The sequence below is a fragment of the Amyelois transitella genome, chromosome 20, assembly GCF_032362555.1.
Source record: "Amyelois transitella isolate CPQ chromosome 20, ilAmyTran1.1, whole genome shotgun sequence".
Taxonomy (NCBI): Eukaryota; Metazoa; Arthropoda; class Insecta; order Lepidoptera; family Pyralidae; genus Amyelois; species Amyelois transitella.
In genome coordinates this window covers 5,116,197-5,139,665 of record NC_083523.1, presented here as the reverse complement: position 1 = coordinate 5,139,665, position 23,469 = coordinate 5,116,197, and the positions used below count along the sequence as shown (strand labels likewise).

General features: G+C 36.8%; 3 protein-coding genes across 3 annotated transcripts; 2 read left to right on the top strand and 1 right to left on the bottom strand.

Moving 5' to 3' along the window:
• Positions 1-11,108: 11,108 nt before the first annotated feature.
• LOC106131427 (calphotin) lies at positions 11,109-19,976 on the top strand. The gene is made up of 5 exons (XM_060950134.1): positions 11,109-11,287; positions 11,859-12,767; positions 17,252-17,529; positions 18,944-18,989; positions 19,339-19,976. The coding sequence occupies exons 1-5, from the start codon at positions 11,276-11,278 to the stop codon at positions 19,951-19,953; spliced, it is 1,860 nt and encodes a 619-aa protein (XP_060806117.1). The 5' UTR covers positions 11,109-11,275; the 3' UTR covers positions 19,954-19,976.
• LOC106131583 (larval cuticle protein A2B) lies at positions 15,262-17,768 on the top strand. Its single transcript, XM_013330718.2, has 2 exons — positions 15,262-15,304; positions 17,252-17,768. The coding sequence occupies exons 1-2, from the start codon at positions 15,293-15,295 to the stop codon at positions 17,687-17,689; spliced, it is 450 nt and encodes a 149-aa protein (XP_013186172.1). The 5' UTR covers positions 15,262-15,292; the 3' UTR covers positions 17,690-17,768.
• A 1,136-nt stretch (positions 19,977-21,112) lies between the features above and the next one.
• Positions 21,113-23,414, bottom strand: LOC106131580 (outer dynein arm-docking complex subunit 4-like). Its single transcript, XM_013330715.2, has one exon. The coding sequence runs from the start codon at positions 22,985-22,987 to the stop codon at positions 21,191-21,193; it is 1,797 nt and encodes a 598-aa protein (XP_013186169.1). The 5' UTR covers positions 22,988-23,414; the 3' UTR covers positions 21,113-21,190.
• Between the last annotated feature and the right edge of the window lie 55 nt (positions 23,415-23,469).

Below are 23,469 nucleotides of genomic sequence, written 5' to 3'. Positions count from 1 at the left end.
ATGTAAATTGTATCACTATATATATCATTCTGTAAGTTATAAGTATAATGTTAAGATTTAACCAAATAAAGAAAGATAAAAAAATATAAAGATTATAAAGATTTTTCTTTCAAATTAAGAAGTTGAGTTGTTTTTGTGTGTTAAGGATAAGGGTTGACTGACGCTGAAAACAATTCACTTTTGTTTTACTCGTTGATGTCAAAAAATAACTGAGTTCTATAGATATAAGTACATTAGCAATGGAATTACTATTTATGGGTTACAATATAATAAAGCTTATGTTCAAAACATAAATTTTGATAATTTTATTGCATTCGCAATTAATGTGGCAACCGATTTTGCGATCATTGTAATTTCCTGTGGCAAGTGGAAAGATGTGGTCTCAGCCTCTGCCGGCAAAGAGGCGTGATTTTATGTATATTCTTGTAATGTTTGAGCCATTGATAATTGCTGCTTTATTCATTCAGCTTAAATCTGGCAAATATTTTGTTGGACTGTCTTTTATGGGATAACTTTGTCTATCAGAATCTGTCTGGTTCTCGGCTAGAATAGTTTAGAATAGGACCACTGCATCTTGTCCATGAATGTGTTACAGACGGCTATGTTCTTTCATCTATCACTTTTAAGCGGGTATAAGCTGTCAGGATTTTGTTTTAATCAATAAAGATTTTATTTCAGACTTTTCAGTTTTCTTAAAAGTATTTAAGTGTAATTTCCAGAACTTATAAGCTTAATGACTTATATCGTCCCAATATATAGAAAATAAAATAAATCATTAGATTTCGATCTATCTCGTAGAGTTCAGCCAGCGTTTGCAATGTATTATGCAATCTTAAAATTATCAGTGATTTTCTAATATATAAGCATGTTATTATACATATTAACCTTCCTCCTGAATCACTCTTTTTATTTAAAAAAATCGCATCAATATCTGTTGTGAAGTTTTAAAGACATAAACATATAAGCATGCAAGGGAAGCAAGAAGAATACTTTGCTTTATACTATGTTGTGAAGTGTAAAGTGTCCCTCTTTGTACTTTGTTCTATATTTGTAGTCCCGGGACCACACAGTATACAACAAAGTCATCCCTTTCTTATGGATTTCGTTAAGGCGACTTGGTTTGATAAATCGTGTTTAAGAAAATGTACATTTATTTCTATCAAAAAACAACTTACTTTTACACAGACATTAATTGGCTAATATTTACTAGCATTGCAACTTTAAAGTGCTCGTTGATGTCTTTTCTTCGCCAATATACGTTAACTGAGGTTACTATACACTTAGCTTGTCTTCGCGGTTTCGCTCGCAAGTAAATTGTATTCTAAATTTTAATTTAATAGAAGTGCGTCAAAACTGACGATGCCCGTTTTAAATGCGCACGGAGGCACTTGTTCAAATCCTACCTCGGCCATGTACCAGTGACTCTTTTCTGAGTAATGATCATTACTTTGATTGCCAAATGCTATGACTGTGAGGAAAACATCATGATAAATTTTCTGCACATTGAAGCAACTAAAAGTGTTACCATAACCTATGGGTAAGGTTCCCCTGCAAGGGTTGCGGAGGTAAGATCGCTTATGTAATTCGGGTTTTTACACAGGATATATACTACTACACGAACAGAAGTTTAAGATGGGCTTTGAGTCTCTTTAAGACTGTGCTATGAGCAATTTTCCATAATTTAATCTTTTAAAACAATATAAATTTTACAAAAAGTAAAATAAAAAGAAATGTATCATAAATTTACGATACATTTAAATGCTATGAAACATCGTCTAAGTGTCGTTTTACATCTGCTCTGGTTTTTCAACTTGCGCAAGCGCCACGCCCGCTCGTGGTCTCAAGGATGGCTACCGTACTGGGCCATTTACGAGTATTAATCTCCTACATACGACATCTTATATGTAATTTATTTAGACCCATTAAACTTATTACACACTGAATAATTATTGGGTGATTTATTTGTTTGATGATTTTTAATTTAATGATTGATGTGCAATAATAATCTTTTGTTTTAATTAGCTCTATTACGACTAGCTTTTTTCAGAAGCTTTGCTCCCGAGGAAATTTAAAAAGTTCCTTCTTATAATGACGTTTATATAATTTCGTTTATTGAAATCGTTTGTGCATTTTATCAGAACATGGTTACTAAAGATGTCATAAAGTAGAAACTGTAAATAATATTATGTAATAAATTACTTTGACGATGCGTTCCGTTATAATTAGTAATCTGAATAACATTGCCCATTATCCTGTGGGGTATGTAGGTAATCCAATTTAATTGCATCAACAATAGGTCGATAATTTAACAAAAAGAACCACGAAATCAGGCTACCCAACTCGTATGTTTCCATTGAATAATAAGCAGGACGCGAATTGCACAATTAAATAAGACCTCATGAATAAATATATGATTGTGATGCAGACAAAGGTTGCAAATTGGTCTCGTAAAGGTTCATATCGAGACATGCACTTATCAAAAGACGTTACCGAAATGATGCTGGCAATCTTTTAACTTTTTTTGATTGAATTGCCTACAAATTGTAAAAAATACTGTTGATTATCCTTGAAATTATTTTTAAGAAATGGGTTTATTTAAGAATGCAACATTTTTTTTACTTGTATACACCATAATATTATTTTAGTACTTGATACGATTATTTTATGTTAATATAAATATGTCTATAACATAAATAAAAGGTGAAGGAAATTACATCTGGAGAAAATTCAACCTGATGAGAATTTTTTTTAGGCGAAAAACATCTGGATCATGTGATGTAGAAGCCAAAGGGACCAGCTACTCTGTAATATGTACCAAAATATGAGTAAATTTAATAACCTTAACCTTCGTATTTCCAATAACACGCAAACGGAGTTGCGGGCGTCAACTAGTAATGAAATAAAAATCATTGCATGTACTCGTCCTCAGGTAGGGTGCTACATTATGATAACTTTTTATAGACGTTGTCTGGAACTGTGATGATAAGCGTAAAGGATAAGAACGTTAGGTATAGTAAGTCGTATTTTTGTTTTTTATAATATACAAAATTAATATTAATAGACTTACAAATCGACTACACCAAGAATATTATTAAAAAGCTTTGAATCAATAAATTATTGGCCAGTGAACATATCGGCTGGAACAATACGTGGTCGCCTTGACATTATGCTTCCACGCAAGTACGTGGCTAATGCGATGCTTATCCGTAAGCTGCCCAAAGCACAGCCCGACCTATGTAAGCCTTCTAGCGATCTTATCTCGAATGTAGAGAAAATTACACACCTGTAACCTAGACCTTTTAAACCCGTTATCGTTTAAGAATTTGTCACATCTTTTCACAGCATAATTTAAACGGGCCCCGATCTTTGAAGTTACATACATATGATCACGTCTTTATCCCTTACGGGGTAGACAGAGCCAACAGTCTTGAAAAGACTGATAGGCCACGTTCAGCTGTTTGGCTTAATGATAGAACTGAGATTCAAATAGTGACGGGTTGCTAGCCCATCGCCTAAAAGAAGAATCCCAAGTTTATAAGCCTATCCCTTAGTCGCCCTTTACGACATCCATGGGAACGAGATGGAGTGGTCCTATTCTTTTTTTAATTTTATTGGTGCCGGGAACCACACGGCACTTTAAAGTTAATTCCTTAAAATGCAAACAGCACCAATAATGATTTAAATGGTCTGGGCAGCTTCTTAAACAACAGTAAAATTTTCTAGTAAGTTTAGTTTGTATAGAACAATCATGCAAAAAAAAAGTGTGAAATAGTTAAAGTTGGTCGTAAAGGACGTCGCGTGCACATCGGGAGTCTCTCCAGAAAGGTGAGGATGTAACCGGGACTAACGCCAGAAGGACTAATAGTTTTATCTATTTCATGAAAATATATTCTGTTGGCCCATAAATTCTTAGCAATAAACACTATAGAAATCAGTATGCAAACTGATTTCTACTACAGTTAAAATTAAGTTCAATTAAAATTCTCTATTGGCAGTTTTTATGTTCCACATGTATTACATGTAGCTTAGATCGAGAGCATCGGTGGTCGAATCGGTAAGCTTAAATTGCATGTGGTGCAAAAAGGCACAGGTTCGAATCCCGCTGCGTCCATTACCAATGACTATTTTTAAAGTTATGTACATTAGTTTGAATAATAATCGATGCTCTTACGGTGAGGGACAACATCGTGAGGAAACCTACACATTCAGGCAACTAGATGTGTAACCATGATCGATCCAATAAGGGTAAGGGTGCCCTGAAAAGGTTGCGGAGGTCAGATGGGAGTCGCTTCGTGTAAAAATTTGACTCACCCAATCCAGGATCTTTGGTCAAAGGCACCCCAGGCTCTTCTCCAGAGTGGTGAGGATGAAACTGGGACTAAAAGCCAGGAGGAAGAAGATCCATGTAGCTTAAAAAGTAATCCTCAAATTTTCTATAGGTAGTTTTTAAAAGTTCCGGTACGAACATCGTAGTTTTTTTAATTTGTATGGCTAATAAACTTATAAATATATTGGTTTACAAGCGTATAATTCGCGTGCGTGCGCTCCATGACAGCCACAATTACCTCGCCGCACCCGTCCGGCTACTTTTGTTTTCGTTGAGACCTCCATAACCTAACTCGGGTACCATGGCCGCTGAGACCTTAACTAATTAATCTTTAAAACAAACATTCATTCTATAAAATTTCAAACGTTTTATTTAATTGGCCAATTACTTGTTTTTATTAGACGTTAAGTTCAATATCATTGTGAGGTAGGTACATTGCCTGAAATGTAGCACAGATTTTTGCGAGTATTAAAAAGTTTTTGTTTAAGTATGAAGTTACGTCTACAGAAACGGTTATTGATTGAAGAGTTTTAAAGTGTTCCTCAACAGATGTTTAAATCGCATATAAGTATTATAACTTATTAGAGTATATCCGTTGCTCCGCCTGCGTAAAACGAAATATCCTATTCTCGTGGGAATTCGGGAAACTTCTCTTAGTGCACCCCCACATTAAGGAAATTACATGTCAAATTCCTAATGTCTAAAATGAGCGCTTTGGGCTTAGGCCAATAAAGTAGACAATATGTCAGTCAGTAAAATATGTCCTCTTCCATAAACCACTAAATGAATAACCTTTCAGAAGATGTAAATGAACCAGTATTGAATATATTATGTTATTAAGTAATAAACCCCAATAAAATTACAGTTATTATTAACTTGAATTTTAATTTTAAATATGATATGAGCTTAAATGTATCTAAAAATTATTTATTTTAAATGTTTAATTTAGGTTTTCGAGAAAATCATGAACAGACACACTTACATATGGGTTGAATATAGATCCTCATTTTTAAAGTCGGTTAATAAAATGGTAAGAAGATAAGCAATTAAATTTTAACGAGTGTTCATTAAATTGGGCGAGGTTCCTGTTAACATTAATTAATCTTTAAACGTCACATTTATGACATGATAACTGCCAAGGTGATTGCGGTCAATTTTGTGATTCTGGAATTAAATTGCTGAGTCGGTAAGGTACTTGCCTTCTTATGAACATAAATATCGTGTAGAAAAGAGCAACATTGAAAAAAGCGTTATTTTAATACAGATTTTTTTTCAATTTAATAGCGATCGTTACTTCAGCATTAATATGTTTCATTAAGCACCTTTCAACAAAAGAAACAAAACGTAATAAAAGTAGAATCAAGTTACGTCCAGGACCTGAAATAAAATGAATATGGTGTGCTACAAAATTTACAAAAAGCAAAGTTTCTAACAGGTTCTAAATGACGTGTTGTAGTTGAACTAAGATGTTAGCAGTAACATGACAACTGCAATGATAGGTAACGATATAATTAGACAATATCCACAGCTGGTCGTGGCCCGGACGTTGCGAAATAGTTCGTGAGTCTGCGGCCGCCCGGCTTCATCAAGATAGCACGCTTCGCTTCACCAGATTGTCTTTGCCAATCTTAAAAAAACAACATCGTTATTTTTACTTAATTTAAAAACTAGCTTTTAACCAAGCTTTCGCTCCTTTTACTAAAATCTTTTCTAGAATTAACATAAAATATATGTAAATATTATATCAGCGAAATCATTTTCTACTTATTTTATAAATGCGAAATGAATAAACTACTGAATGTACTCCACATGTACCCCACATTCAGTAGTTTATTCATTTCGCATTTTTTCATAAAATATTGTATATTGCTTAGACATTGGAATAACATAATAAGTTAAAATTTATAGACATTTAAGTTAGTTATTCATGTGTGTAGTGCAGCCGATTTTTTCCTTTTGCATAATTAAAATTCATGCCTATTAATAAAATTCTAGTACTCAAGAATTTTCACGTTAAGGTGAAACTATGGCCTGAAAAAATAATAAACACTCGTCGCAGAGCAGACACGGTGTCGCAATGGACTGCAGCTTTTCCCACGTCTTTTGAAACTCGTGCATCTAATTATTCAGACTAAATTAGGAGTTAGTCCTTAGAAGGCGTCTAGAACTCGACCTAGCCATGGTGTGTATAGTCTTTGAACCCTAGTTTCTTATCCTTCCAAAAAAGAAAGTACATAGCGCACCTAATAACTTAACCTAGATGTTCGTACATGTATTGTATTATTGTTGCAATTAAAAAGGATACATATATCATGTCTCTATTTCCTAGGGGATAGATAGAGCCAGCCAGATATTCTCCAAAAGACTGAAAGGCTACGGATGGCTAGAACTAAAAGAAAAGAACTAGGTCACGTTATGAAAAGAAGAATATGTTTGTTTTTTAAGGTTGTTTCTAAGAAAATCTCAACTGATCTAGAAGTACTTTTTCTACTTCAATCCCTGATCTGAAAATCGCGTGCCAAATGAACTTGTATAGTTAGGTAAGGTTTCTATTACCTTACAAACGCTATTGCCTATACACGCGTGATAGATAGCTGATGAAAATGCAGCGCGTGCCACAGGGCATTCTGTTTATCGGGGTCAATATTTAAAGCCATGGTCGCGCTTGTTAACTCTATGGAAATCCCAGAGACTGAATACTGACTGAGAGTGAATCAAATTGTTGAAAAAAAAATTCAATTGATAAGATACACACACTAATTTAAAATTCATAAAATAAGAGAGCCCAAAGTGACATGCTGTTGAATCGAAATCATAGTATTACCGGAATTTTACGCTATTTATGTTTTCAGTTATTTATTTCTTATATATATTTATATTGATCAGAAGGATCAATATAACGAGTTGTGTGCGAATCAACATCTCGTTCCTCAAGTCACTAGAAGGAATGTGGCAGATTAAAATAATCAATAGTATTGTTGATTTTCCTGATATACTTGCAAAGATCTGTTTTATACCCCCTTTGTCAACACAAATTACAGTCAAAATTCTTATTTATGGAGAACCGCTCATCTTTTTCTTCTTCTTCTTCGTCGTTACCTTTTCCCACTTTCTACGTGGGGTCGGCACAGTAAATTAGTTTTTGTAAGGAGAACCGCTCATCTGTACAATCAAATTTCAGTAGATGCTGATATCGATATCTTTTGCATTCCTAGTATTTCTAAATTAAGGCGGACTCTTATACAATTATTCTTTCCAAGCGATGTAAGTAGTCGATGGCTGACCAGAGACGAGTTTCAAAATAATATATTTTTTTATTTATTTTGACTGTTGTTGGAATCAAGGTTTTTAAATACAGTTAATTGATGTTAACTTAGTTAAGGTTGGTGAGCTGTTAAATTTTTTTGTAAATAATTATTCTTAAATGTTTAGAGATGAATGTTCCTTTTTTATTGTATTAGTGTTTTGTATCAGTAAGGACCTGTAATTGACCATTTGTTTCTCATACGTGGCGCTATTTTTTGTAAACGGTTGTTGATCTTTCAAATAAATAATAATTAAAAATTGCATTTTGCAATTCCTTTGCACTGTGCAAGCATCCGGATGCGGCTACCATATAGTAAAGTATTATAAAAAAAATCGTTCAGTTCATTTTAGAAATTTTATCATGAGAATGATAGGTATGAAGTATGAATTAGGCTCGATTAGTATGTTTTTATGATAAATACGTAAGAAAGTATAAGTTATACCGAATTAAAACAGTCACGATTTTAAAGTTATTTAAGTAAACCGATTGTAAAATTTTATGGGAATTTTATTAAATTCTTTCATTAAACTTTTCTGCATGAGAACATCACACCTGTTTGCCATTTGATCTGAAGGTTACAATGTCCATGGTACCGCATGCGAGTGAAAGCGGGAAGCAGTGAGAAGCCATATACATATAGTATGCGTAGTGAGCATGTGCATTCAAGGACACAAAATGAAGGACGGAAACTTTACTTAAGAGGAAATCGTTTTGTTTATTTTTTACTTAAGTTAATTTACAATACAAACGTGAATAAAAGGGAGAAATAGTTGATCATATAAGGATAAACACACAGACACAGATGTAGTAATGTTATTTGATAGCAACTCAATGTTCAATAGTATACTATAGTTTTGGTTTTGTGATGTCTGTAAATAAGAGTAAGTATGTAGGTATGTAGTAATAAATACAGTAACTAAACCCAGGAAAATCAGATCTTTATTTTCATCTTAACTGAGCATTGAATCTGTGCACTTGTATGCACATTTTGATGACTAATAAGTAAATGCCGTAGTGTTAAAACGATCGCAGTTGTTTTTTTAACTTTATTAAAAAATATATTTACCTCTAATTGCTTTTATAATGCAGAAATGTAAATATTATTTCCCCATATGTTGCAGATACAATAAATTGAATAACTATAAATTAATAATAAAAGCTCTAACATGTTTCAATTGTTTTCTAAGTCCTACTGTATTGCAATTTACAGGGATTGTAGAGTATGATAAATAAGAAATCGATAACTGATATCTAAATGGGGCGTTCGAGCAGTGGCGCGTGCGCAGCAAGCTATAAGCTGTAGTTGTCGCAACCTGGCAGCCTTGTGGAAGGACGGCGAAGCGCGTGATCTTCGGGAAATGCCCGCAGCATTTTCATGAGCGTAGCATTCCAAACTAGCTATCGATTATATATTTTTATTTTATTATATACTAGCTGTTGCCCGCGTTTATGCCCGAGTGAAGGTCGCTTTTTGCGTAAACTTTGAAAACAATATTTATCCAAACATAAATAAATACATAATTTAGTAATTTGTAAAAAAATACTTAGAAATGGTAAAGATAAACCATGCTTACTAAACCGTTATGGATAGTTTCTATTCTGCATCTAAGTATCGCAATCTAATTTTTTAATAAAAATGTTTAATTTTCTTTACAAAAAAAAAGTTTTCTTAAATGAACAAAAAAATCATAACATCTACTGTCGTAATAAGTTCTTACAAAGCAAGCTAGACTTATTTATAGAATTCTAAAGAAAAACTACTAACACAAATATTCCTAACTTCGAAGCAACGAGAAAAGAAACAAAAAACAGGATAATGTGCAATATTAGTGAAAACAAAAGAGGTAATGTCAGTTTTAGTGCACGGCGGAATGTGACCTTGTGTCCTTGCCAAAATATCGTTCAAAACGGCCATTGTAATGTTAATATGACCAGGCCACATAAGCGAGGTTCGAGGCTTGAACATAGACATACTGTTGCACCAGACAACTTAAACATAGAGAGTGAAAAGGTTAAGCATTGAGCGTTTTAGCAATGTTATTTTTTCCATGTTTGTATTTTTTAGGGATACACCAGTAGAATATGCTTACAATTGTATTGTTTTCAAATATCTTACCGGTAAATCTTCATAAATAGACAAACTATATTAAGGTATTTACTTTGCAATTCAAATGAGTTGGCGATAATAAATGCATGAACATTCTTGCTTTGCTTCTGTTCTATCTTTTGTTTTGAGACACCAGCGTGTTTATGAGCACAATTGAAATTTTCATTGAACAAAGTTCCAGTTCAAATACGGACTCAGCAATTATAGATTTTGTTTGTAGGAAAAGTTATGTAGTCCACATACAGGTATCACTGGCAAACAGCTAGTCATTATAATATTAATTACTAGAGGCCGCCCGCGACTTCGTCCGCATGGAAACCCTATCAATCCCGCGGGAACTCTGGGATAAAAAGTAGCCTATGTGTTATTCTGGGTCTTCAGCTACCTACATACCAAATTTCATGGTAATCGGTTCAGTAGTTTTTGCGTGAAAGAGTAACAAACATCCATACATCCATACAAACTTTCGCCTTTATAATAGTAGTAGGATTAAATAAAAATATGTACAGAAGTTTTTTTTACAGGTATATTTCAAGCTTTTCAAACTTTCTTTTTTCTTTTTACTTCAAAACTTACTTTCTTCCAAATAATTCAGTTATTATAAAACATTCAGCCGGCAAACTCACTGATGTTTTATATTTTAAAAAATATGGTAACCAAACATAGTCTGCATTATAAATGAGCTTTTTGTGTCTAGGTAGACTAGAAAAAAATGAGTTGTCTAGTGCAATGAATATTGCAAAATAGTCAGACATGGACGTGATAAGTATTTTTATTACAATGTGCACCAACGATTCTTGCTTGAACAAACATTTGGTAATGAAAAGTAATGAAAAATTTAAGATTCGTTTTCTTTGGTCTAATTTATCTTCCTTCCTTACTCTAGGGAAAAGCCCGGAGAAAATCATTACGACATTGCAGTTGCTTTGCGGACATTCTAATTTAATAATTTAATTTTAATTTTATGTCCGGATAATTTTAACTCCGGACTCGAATATTTAAATGAGCTCATACCGCAACAGGAACCTGATTGCCTTATTGACGATTAAGCCTGAATACCCTTATTGACTCCGAGCGATCTTGTCCTTTCCAGGGGCCAACGTAACTAACGATACAAGAAAATAAAAGTACTAATCACATGTGTTTTCTCCAAGCGAGTATCATTCAGAGCTCATTGCATTCGATAACGGATGTTTAACATTTTCTTGAAGGTTTTATCAATGACCGAACCATGAAGATCTGCCAAAAAGTATCCTGAAAACAAGTTCTATTGAGAATTAAGTGAAAAATTGGTGTGACCGCGATGTTTCATAGCCCCGGTCCGGTTACACAAGTAGCTGCTTTGTCTGTGGCATTGTCCAGCTGTCCCATCGGCCAACGTTTGTACGTGCGTACTTGAATATATTTAAATTTGGAGATGCGGCCGGGATGAAGCAAGACCACGACGCGAACAACTATAAATGGCGTTAGAACCCACTGGGGTGTACAGTTCACAGCTTCTAGCATCCCCGAACACATCTCAACAACCGAGACAATGGCTTTCAAGGTACGGAACCGACTGGATTGTTTTGTGAAGTGAAACGTGAAAAGTGATCGTGAAAAAGTGTTTTAAAGTTACTACACAGTGATAGCAATAATCAATTTTTAATTTTTCATAAAATTACCTATATCATGGTACAAGTGTCAACGAACGCTTATAATAGTTCGCGTTAAAACTGACAAAGTTTTGGGCAATAATTAGTTTTTTCAAGTAAAAAGTACAAATTGGACACAAAACCGTAAGAATTAATAGTAAAAACTATTAATTCTTATGTTATAAGTAACAGTGCTAAAAATTTATATTGTTTACATAAAAATATTCGACTATTAATTAAAATTAATTTATCTCTCTCTCGTAACACAAAAGGCATGAAGCATATCATTTATTAAAGAATCATCAAAAAATAGTTTGAAAACATATTGAAAATTGCCCTTTTAGAATTTCCGACAGTTCAATCAGTGGACAACTATGCATGGTTAGCATGCTTCACAGTCATCATGATTTTTGTATTCAACCGAACGTTTTGAATATTAAAGAAGTAGCACTATAAGAAATGTTAAATTAAATATTCTTCCAGTTGGTGGTCTTCTCCTGCCTCCTCGCCGCCGCCTACGGCAGCGTGGCACCTGCCGCCTTCGCAGCAGCTCCTGTGGCCTACGCAGCGCCGGCCGTGGCTGCGAGACTCGAAGAGTTCGACCCTCTACCCCAATACAGATTTGGATACGACGTGGCAGACTCTCTGACCGGTGACTACAAGAGTCAGCAAGAGCAGCGCGATGGTGATTTAGTACAGGGCTCATACTCCCTCGTCGATCCCGATGGCACGCGTCGTGTTGTTGACTACACCGCCGACTCTGTCAATGGATTCAACGCCGTCGTTCGCAAGGAGCCTTTAGTAGCTGCGGCCCCAGCTGTCGTAGCCGAGCCCGCTGTAGTACCCGCCCGGATCGCAGCTGCACCCGTCGCACAGCCTGTGGTGGCGGCCCGCTACGCTGTCGGCGCCCCAGTCGTCGCGCCGGCAAGGTACGCTGCTGCTCCTGTCGCCGCAGCACCAGTTGCCACTGCTGCTTATGCCGCAGCCCCTGTGGCACCCGCTCCAGTGTTCGCTCGCTATGCCGCCGCCCCTGTAGTCGCTCGCTACACGGCTGCCCCCGTAGCGTCTCCTGTCGTTGCCGCTCGTTACGCTGCCGCCCCCTACGTAGCACGGTACACGGCTCCGGTGGCGGCCTACAGAGCGGCGCTGCCCGCCCCTGTCGCTGCTGCGTACACGGCTCCGGTTGCGACCGCAGCATACACAACGTACACGGCGTCTGCCCCCGTAGCGTATGCCGCTCCAGTCGCCACTGCGTACACCGCACCCGCTGCGTACGCAGCTCCCGTGGCAGCCGCGCCCGCCCGCCTGGTGGCGCCCGCACCCGCGGCCGCGCCCATCGCTCGGGCGGCGCCAGCTAAGCTCGTGGAGCCCGTTGCCGCCGGATACCGCTATCCTTGAAGACTTATTCAACTTGATGGCTCATTTGTAAAGACTTGATTTGTATATAGTTATATTTTTTATGGAATTAATAAATCGTTTAATAAATACAAGTTCCCTTTATTTTGATGTAAATATGAAACTCCAAGTTTAATATTAGATATGCTCGATAAACATAAATGTTTTATTGATATGGACATAAATCAATCCAACAAATGTCACAAAGTTAGTAAAAAGTAGGTATTTTCTCCACTGAAATATCGATACCAATTTATCTACACACAAAAAGTACTTACAAACAAAAGTAACTGTAAGGTAAGTGTGTGTAACTGTAAGGTACCTTTGAAAATTGCGAGCCTAAAACTGTTCTCCCTTGGTTAGCCTACGAATCTCAGCTACGAACATTTCAATATCGTCATATATTTGTATTATCGGGCGATTGGCTAAAATCTCAAACAGAACTAAAGTTGTAGAAATGTAAATTCTAAATACTGAAAATATTAAAAACTAGTTTTTATACCCGGAGCTTATCCCGTGCGAGTGTAGCCCCACCTACAAAAGAATAAAGGTTTTTCGTACATCTCACAAAAAAAGTGTGCTCAAGATCGGTACAGAAATTTATGTTTGTATGCTCAAACAATACGCAAGAACTTCAAATTCGACTACAAGAGACCCGGTAGGTACCCGTCGGATTTGAGATAAACGATAATTTGCGCAAACTACTTACTACCCTGGAAAGTTACCATGAAATAGTACCTAATTGTGAAAATATAAACTAACCTGACCTCATCTCTCTCATCTTGCGTGTCCCCAGTAGCTCCTCAGCTATGCTTCGGGGCCTGGGACACGTTTTTCTGACAATTCTCTTTCCCCTCTTTTTCAATGTTATCATCTTAAATAAAAGATGGTTTACTTGTCAGTAATACCCTAATTACATGTTTAACCACAAATTGGTCTTTCATATATTCAGATAAATAATATATTTATAATACATCTTAATACACAAAATTTGTATACACTCATCTTTATGTGTTACTCGCGATAAAAAATCACTCATACATAAAATTTGGGAAAATTCCAATTTGTTTTCTCAAGTTGCTCTCAATACACGCACTTGGCGACTTTCTTAACTTTGTTTTTTTTGTCACCTGATATTTACTAGTATTACATTACAAACATCATGAAATTTAATAGCATGTGGTTCCGGTAACTATAGAATAGGGCCACGTCATATCTTTCCCATGGATGTCGTTAATGGCGACTAAGGGATAGACTTATAAACTTGGGATTCTTCCTTTAGGCGATGGACAGCAACCTGCCACTTTTTGAATCTCAATTCCATCTTTAAGCCATAGCCAAGCTAAACGTGGCCTTTCAGTCTTTGTGAGTACCTGTGACCTGATTATATGTATGTATAAAATTTAAAACCACACGGAAAAAAATCAAGCGGTCCCTGTATCGGCTCTATATACTGCTGACAAAGAAAGCACTTAAACGTAACATAATATATCGGAAGATACTTCAGATATTATTAGATCAGTATTGCCAGCATTACAATACGTGATGAAATATGGTGAAATTTGTATCAATGTGCACATAAAAAAATCCAAACGGTTCTCTGTAGGTACTACAAATGTAAAAAAATAATTCCTGGATAGTAGCCTGAATGCCGTCACGGCTCCATATCGTTACCTTTATTACATTATCGTTATACCTACGTGAAATAAATGTATTGCAAGATAAAATGAAATATGATGTTTACATCTATAGCATAGAAAAAATGTTTCATGTCACATTAAGTATGTGATACATAAATATAATCACGTCTATATCCCTTGCGGGGTAGACAGAGCCAACTGTCTTGTAAAGACTAATACGCCACGTTCAGCTGTGTAGCCTAATGAAAGAATTGAGATTCAAATAGTGACATGTTGCTAGCTCATCCCTACAAGAGGAATCTCAAGTTTATAAGCCTATCTCTTAGTCGCCTTTTACGACATTCATGGGAATGAGACGGAGTGGTCCTATTCTTTTTTTTTATTGGTGCTGGCAACCTAACGGCACATGTCACAATTTAAAAAAATATCCTGGATAATCCCGTGCCCGGAACTCTGTCAGTGTACTATATACCTACTCCTGACAGAAAAAGCATTTAAATGTTCCATGTGTCTCAATATCCTTAGATATTTAATAGAACAGTATTGCGAAACTCATGAAATATGGTGAAATTAATATCAATATTTATACCAATACGCACAAAAGAAGAAATCAAATGGTTTTCATGTATGAAAATAAATTTTAAGTTAAATTCCTGGATACCCGGAACTGCGTCACTGCTCTATATACTGACAAAGAAAGCATTTAAACGTAACATGTATCGCAAGAGTCATCGCGTAACATCGTAGCACTTTCTTCAATGAGGCGTGCCGTATGGGCCTCACGTCCCGAGTTACGCAGCGGCCGATATAAAACCAACGGACTCCCAAACCTACCCACATTCCACCTCGAGGACTGTGATATCCTATTCTAAGCAGACAGACATGGACACCAAGGTAAGAATTCGATCTAGTTTCATAAATTAATTGTTTAGGTTAAAGTTTTAAAGAAAATGTTAATTGTTTTTATTAGAAACTTTTCGGTTAGGTCTTAAATTGAAGAAAATAATTTTAATAATTAAGTATCATAGCTTTAAATGATTTTTATTTATTGATGTTTAAAATAATACAACTGACCGTAAAACTAGAAAATTATCAGAGTTTTATGCAAACTGAGTGAGCTTTTCTTCGCAGCTCATTCGTCGTTTATTATCAAATCATATCTCATTACCAGACTTTTCTTGATTAGATTAGATTGTTAGTACACATGTCGGTACTACAATCACCCGTTGATATGTAATTGTTGTTTTGTATAACACAAATATTATCATTTGGGAATTTGTTTAAAGAGGGGCCATCCAAGAACGATTAAAAATGCTCGTAATATGTTTGGAGATATTAAGATAAAAGGAATTAAAGGTGAACAAAAGAAGATACATGGCCGTAACCAGTATATAGGCAGATTACAAAAAAAAATCATCTATTTGTTTATCGAGGGCTGCATCGTGAAGGCGCGGACATGTCATGCGCGTGCGATTGACCAACCGATCCATATCGGCCGCTTTGCGAAACTTCTTTCTAGCGCTTTCGTTCACGACCACCATAACAATGAAGCGTATAAGGGCTTTTAAAGGTTGTTTCATGTGTAATATTGGACCTTTGCCTATTTTTATTTAAGCCTTCTTAATAAGTATAAGGATACAAGGGGATTATTTTAATTTAGGCCAGGGTATTGCTAGAAAATACAATCCTTATTTACGATTGGTGTCTGAAAAGATCAGTTATGTAGACTGAATGTTCTAATAGCCTATAAACAGTTATTGATTTAGTCTCGGGAAAGCTATTATTTTAACTGTCAGGAATTTTCGCTCACCTTAAAGGGATGTAAATCTGAATGTAACGAAATGAGCAATACTTGGTAATGTCAGATCGAACCGATCATTGTATGGTAATCGCTAATGGCACCCACGCGTCGCACACGCCCTGTGTTGAATCGATAACATTATTAAATTACGAAAACATGGGCTATGAATGCTTTCAAGTATTTTTTGGTTCGCTTAATAAATTGATCGTCAAAAGATCCAAAGACAACATACTTATGTAAATACAATTTTCCTTGAGTCTACGCTTAGGAAAACAATACAAAACTTTTGTTCTAAATCTATGTCTACGTCATTAAACTTATCACTAATCGCTTAGTAATATTTCAGTAAACTTTTTTCTTGTATACTATTAAAAATACTTATTCTTGACATAAAAATATGTAATTCTTACATACATACATATGGTCACGTCTATGCTATCCCTATACTATCCCTTGCGGGGTAGACAGAGTCAACAGTCTTGAAAAGACTGAATGGCCACGTTCAGCTATTTGGCTATAATGTAATTCTTATAATATTTTAATAAAAATAAAAGTCATATTGCGTCATTAAATAAGAAACTAATCTTTATTCTACTAGTAGGTACATTGAATCGCAACATGTCACACATGTGAATCATTTGCGGTTCGTAGCCTACTTCTGTTTGTTTGTGATAGTTTTATTAATTTGTGATCCAGAAAATCCTGCAATGCTAATATTTTCGTCAAGTGGCTTAAAAATACTTCACATCACAAATTCAAGTAGTTAAAAATTACCTCTATTTAGCTTTATAATATTATGTAATTAAGCAATTTTGTGGTCAATTGTAGTAAACAGGTAGTACTTTAATGTACGCGTTGTACAACGTGAGTCCGACTCTCCCTTGGCCAGTTTTTATTAATTACCTTCTATATGCAGTTACTTATTGTTGCATTTTAATTTTTCCGAGTTTTCACTTACACAAAAGAGTTTTCACAAAATCAAACGGTAAATGCAAAACAAAACACCAAAAATTATGGTAAAAACTGTTTCTTTTTTTCAGATTGTAGTATTCATCTTTTTTGTTGGCGCTGTGAGCGCCGGCGTCATCGCACCAATCGCTCCCGTACCCCTGGCCAGGGTTGACCCCCTACCTCAATACTCCTACGGTTACGATGTTCAAGACGCACTCACTGGCGACTACAAGGGTCACACAGAGCAAAGGAACGGAGACCTGGTGACAGGATCCTACACAGTGGTGGATCCCGACGGCACCAGGAGGATCGTGGACTATGCCGCTGATCCTCTGAACGGTTTCAACGCGGTCGTGCGCCGTGAACCGTTAGTAGTAGCTGCGCCTGCGAGAGTCGTTGCTCCTGCCCCAGTCGTTGCCCCTGCCCCCGTTGTTGCCCCAGCCCCTGTTTACCCCCGAGCACCAATCTTCGCCCCAGCTCCAGCACCACTATTGGCCCCGAGATTTCCTAGTCCCTATTACTTCTAGATGAATTATTACAATTTTGTTGTTTTATTTTTGTACTTATAGGATTTTTATGACTGTTATTTATATTATTAAAAGAATTGAAGGCTAACAAGGTTTTGTTTTATTGCAAGGTAATGATCGACATACATATTAAATAACTTCCGATTCGGATATAAGTCAACAAACTAGTTGAAGTTTTATATAGGTCAGCGTATTTTGTATACTAAAGTACCTACTTGGTAATTTCCATATGAAGGTTGTCGACTTTGTGATCGCATATAACTTCATATAATAAATTCGCAAGGTTAAGGTTAATATTTTCCATAATCGAACTGATTTCAAAAAATATATTCCTACAAGGTAGGTACGAAATATGGAGGGCCTACTTAAGTCATATCTTATATATAAAATTCTCGTGCCACAATGTTCGTTCCCGTACTCCTCCGAAACGACGACCGATTCTCATGAAATTTTGTGAGCATATTGAGTAGGTCTGAGAATCGGCCAACATCTATTTTTCATACATCTTAGTGATAAGCGTTGTCAACCCTTAACATATTTTTTAACTAGAAATTATTTAAAAAATATTTATATGGCAAACAACGTTTTCCGGGACAGCTAGTATTATATAATATAATTGCTACCTACTTATTGTACTGAAACTGGTGCTAGTATTTTTACGACTTAAGAATGACCACAACCGTTACAGTAAATACAAACATACTTGTATATCATCGCCTTACTAAGACTTGTGGAATATGTTTTCTAATTCATCATCCAAATAAAAATATTATAATTTTTATATTGTCCAATATGAAAGTTACTCAAACATTAATTAAAGCATTCAGCATATCTCAAATTCTCGAGACAAATTTCTGGACTAAAGTTTCAGCAGTACACTGATTTTTAAACCAATTACAATGATCTATTTTTCACAAATCGGTACCGACCTGATAAATATTTATAGGATATTTTTATAGGGTAATAATCATTATTTTTAATTTAATGTCATGTCTATTCCATGGAAACTTCTATTTGTTTGATAATTGAATGTGTACCGATGTACAACTTTGAGTATGTAAGTATTGAACAAGATTTAGTTGCATTCCTCCCAAGTTCGCAACCTTGCGTTTATGCCTCAATTAAAAGCGAAAGTTTCAATAAGCTCCTCATGGGTGCGGATTCGATTACCGTGCCAAATTGTGACGTCACAAATGAATGTCACGAATGGACACCCGCTGAATATAAAACGAGACAGTGCACTATATTCGACAGTTCAAATCTAGTCTTGGACATTATCAGAACCAAAATGGCATTCAAGGTACTTACTCTTTAAAAGTGTATACATTTTAATAAAAAAATATAATACGTGTGGTTGTAACTTAAGCCAGTGTTGTGAGAGATTACCGGAACCGGAGTATTTGAAAACACATTTTCATGATTATTATCCAAGATGGAAGTTTGTGGATTAGCTCAATGGTTCAAACAAATTTTAGTGAAATAAGTCCTTTTCGGATTATTTAATTGTATTAAACTGGTACAAGAATTAAAAAACACAGTACGAGAATTCTCGGTTATTTTGGCTACACTACTTCTTATATCGCTACGTATAATAATATCAATCCGAAGCAGTGGTTTATTTCAATAATTAATCGGTAATTTTTTTCCAGTTTGTCGTATTGACCTGCCTGGTAGCGGCTGCCACCGCTGGCCTCGTACCCACCGCCCAGGTGGCGTATTCCGCCCCCCTCTCGTACTCGAGCCACGCCGTGCACGCCGCCCCCTTGGCCTACTCCGCAGCTCCCGTGGCCTATGCCGCCCCCGTTACCAAATACGCCGTCGCCAGCCCCGTCGCCTACGCCGCCCCCATCGCTAAAGTTGCCGCCGTCACCCCCGTCGCCAAGGTCGTCGAGGCCTACGACTCCCACCCTCAATACAGCTTCTCCTACGATGTCCAAGACGGACACTCTGGTGACTCCAAGAGCCAGCACGAAACTCGCGACGGAGATGTTGTCCATGGATCCTACTCCGTGGTCGACCCCGACGGCACCAAGCGCACCGTTGAGTATACCGCTGACCCCCACAATGGTTTCAACGCTGTCGTACACAAGGAGCCCCTCGCCGTGAAGGTCGCCGCCCCCGTTGTCGCTAAAATCGCCGCTCCCGTCGCTTACGCCGCCGCCCCCGTGGTCCACGCCGCCCCGGTAGCCTACGCCGCCCCAGTCGCCAAGGTTGCATACGCTGCACCCCAATTTGCGTACTCTGCCCCCGTTTACCACCACTAAAAGCTAATCTTAGGATATTCTTGAATGCCAAACTATAAATAAATTATCTATTTATGATAACCTACTTTGTATTTTGATTTACAAAAGTCTAGTTCAAAAGTCGCATGTCCGATATAAATAAACCTGGGACCTGCGCGAATTTAACGTCACCTACAAAAGAATACAGGTTTTTCTTTGGACCGGTCACAGAAAAATTTTGTTTACGGATGATGATTTGATGATGATTTTAATAAATAAAACGATCGTATTTATACTGAAAGCTCTAAAGTAGCTTCCCAATTATTCAGCAGAGTACAACAAGAGCATTATCCCACTTCAGTGGTTGTTTGAGCTATAAAGGCTTCACTGAGCCATTTTTGTGAAAAAGGGATCAAAACATCGACACAAGTGTATTGTATCCCATTAAGAAGGTTGTTAAGCCCCTTAATGGCACCATGTTCACCAAGTAAACAAAGTCCTTTCAGCTCGGCGGCGGATCATGAAGTTCTTGGTTAAAATCGAACGGTCCGAAACTCATTCAGTCAACACCAAGACTGGCCGTCATCTAGTCCTGATTTTAATCAAATGCATTACGATTTTGTATTACTGATTGATGATGAATTTGGAAGTCCCTAAAACAATCTATACGAGTGGCGGTGGAAAATTTTCTCATAGAAAGAGTGCGTGCTGCTATTGATTAATGGCCTTTACGTTTTAAGAACGGTATTGCAGCCAAATGAAGACCATTTCGAGTAAGCGTTGTATATATTTAATGGTATTGTATTAATGTATAAACTAAGATATTGAATAAAGTAATAAATGTTATATACTTATAACAAAAAAAATATTTTCTATGTAACAATATTTATGGCAAGGATAAGTAAGTAATAAAGAAAACAAATCATGAAGATCGGTTCAGTAGATAACGCGTGAAGAGACAACAATATACTGACTTTCGCATTTATAATATAGTTTTATAATAATACGCTGTGACTAACTTGTTTAAGATTTTACTATAGGTATGTATACGAGTAGATTGTATTCTACTTTCATGCCTATTCTGCTATACTTAAAATATAGGGGGAATCAATTTTGTATTAAGGTAATTAAAATGAAGTGAAAAAAAATATTTTATTTAATTTAGGATTTGTCTGGTAAGTAAAATCCAAAACTGCATAGATCTATTTTTAAGTAGGTATGTCTCAAAATGTATTTCAGACTAAAAGCTTTATATACATTTTCGAAACAAGCAACCGAATTAAATATCAAATAATTGGAAGCCCAAAACCTTCGACTTGGGAGGGGCTGGCAAAGCTTTCTCTTGCCCAGGAATGATTGTGAGACCACGCTGGCGCCTCTTACGCCGCTCCACCTTGTCTTGGCCCGGCTCCGGCTTCCGCGGCAGAACCGCGAACCGCCGCCCTGCAGGCACCGTCGACATCCGCTTGAATAGAACTTCAGTCTCCACCTTTAGAGTGTCATCCAACACAGCCACAATTTGCTTTTCCCGCTGCACTATAGCCTTGCGTTCGTCTGACGCCACCGTCTCTGCTGCCATTTCCGCACATTTGGCGAGGAACGCCTGTACACGTTCTGGATCTTGCATCTTCTTTGACCATTCGTAAGCCTCTTCAACCTGAATGCGCACTTCGTTTGCATTACCTTGCTGCATATCACCGCTCATTAAAACGAAACACCCGTTTAGCCACCATGTCGTATTACCCAACTCCTGAGCTTCACGTTGACATCTTTTGGCATAGAATTTAGCCAGCGCGTAATTCTTTTGTGTACATAAAAGACGCGCGAGTTCATACTGCAACCAACATTTCATAGTAGAATTCTCGCACATTTCAAGTGTAAGCATAACCTTTTCAGTAGCCTGCTTGATATCAATAAATTTATATGGATAATTTGCCATAACTGAATCGAAGGAAGTAGGACGACCGACAGGGAGTCCCATGAGGAATGCAATACGACGACGATTTCCACGCTCACTGAGAGTGTAGGACAAACGATGTTGTGCCAAGTATCCTTCTCCGACAGCTCGATATAATCGATCTGTGTACACTTCCTTATCAGGCAATGTTCGGGGTGTTTTGCCGTCTAGGAATATTTGCATGCGTTCTGCTTGAGCAATTAAGTCCATAATACGGTTTTCGCGCAGACATTTCTCAATCTGCTTCAATAGACGTTCAGAGGTACGTGCGCCAATCTCACGTTCTTTAATAAGAATAGCTTCTTTATATTTATTTTGGTACTTGGATTCTGCTTTTTCTGCTAATTTAACAGTGTAATAAGGTCTCTGAGAACGCAACATTTCTTGTCGCTCAGTAAGAGAACGAAGAGCTTCTTTTACTAATGCTTTCAATTCTAAACTACCTCCTGCATTAGCTGAATGTATACGCTTATCTTCAGTTAATTCTTGAAGAAAAAACTTATCGTAAGCCATAGGTCCGAGATACTTCATTGCTAGAACTCTAGCTAAAGTCAAATGTTTCCGGGCTTCCATTTGCGTCAATTTCTTTTTACGTAACGGCTGCGGTATTCGAGACACATGCAAAATCTTCTGAGGTTCGTTTTCATCGGTTCGTGCAGCTTCAACTTGTTTGATTAATGGTAAAAAATCTAACATCACATTTCCAGCGTTTTCTCCAATGCAGTCTTGAATTGTTTCTACGCCTTGATTGATGCCTTCGATGAAGTAAGGTGGTTGTCGGCGAGCCCTAACACCGCGAAAGTTCATGACGACCGATCTTTCGAAGTCGGACATAGTATACATAGCTCGGGCCTGCATGTTGCGAGCGTTCATATTGCCGGGCTGCAGTTTGAGCGCCATGTCCGCATCTGCATACGCTTGCATCGGCTGCACAGCATCGGCACACACTTGACTGCGTCCAGTGAGTGTACGGACATCGTCTGGAGTGCTCTTGAAGGCCTCATCATAAGAATCCTTCGCCTTCTCAAATTGTTCAAGCCTCCTGAGATATGCTCCACGTTCACGATACACTGTCAGTGCACCGTAAAGTTGTTTTTCTTCCATTTGAAGGTTTGCCATTTTTGTTTAATTTTGTAAGAATATAGGTATTTATAGTTAAAAGTCAGTATTTTTATATTTAAAGTTAGATATTTAAACTGTTAAAAAACAAGGTGACGTTTCTGATGCTTCATTCTAGTCTTCACTTTATTTACCGAAGTTGACATCACATCATTTCAAAGAAGAATAAAAATCCATGGAGTATAGTCCAAAGAGGCCGTAACTTTTGTATTACTTAAACTTGTGTATCCATTAGCTGAAAAATATCAGTAACTTTATGTTTCTGAAGTTGTCATTTTGTAGTTAAATATGACTTTTTTTATATAATTTATGTATTTGGTTAATTATATCTTTCAATAATTGTGTAGAGTATAAGCCCTATCACCCTTTCCATCATGTCTCCTGTCTCAGGACTGCTGGAAAGATTTCTTCAGACGTAAGCAGAAACTTTATACTATTGTTTCTTGTGTTAATCATTTCTAATGTTTTCTAAAAGAATGAAT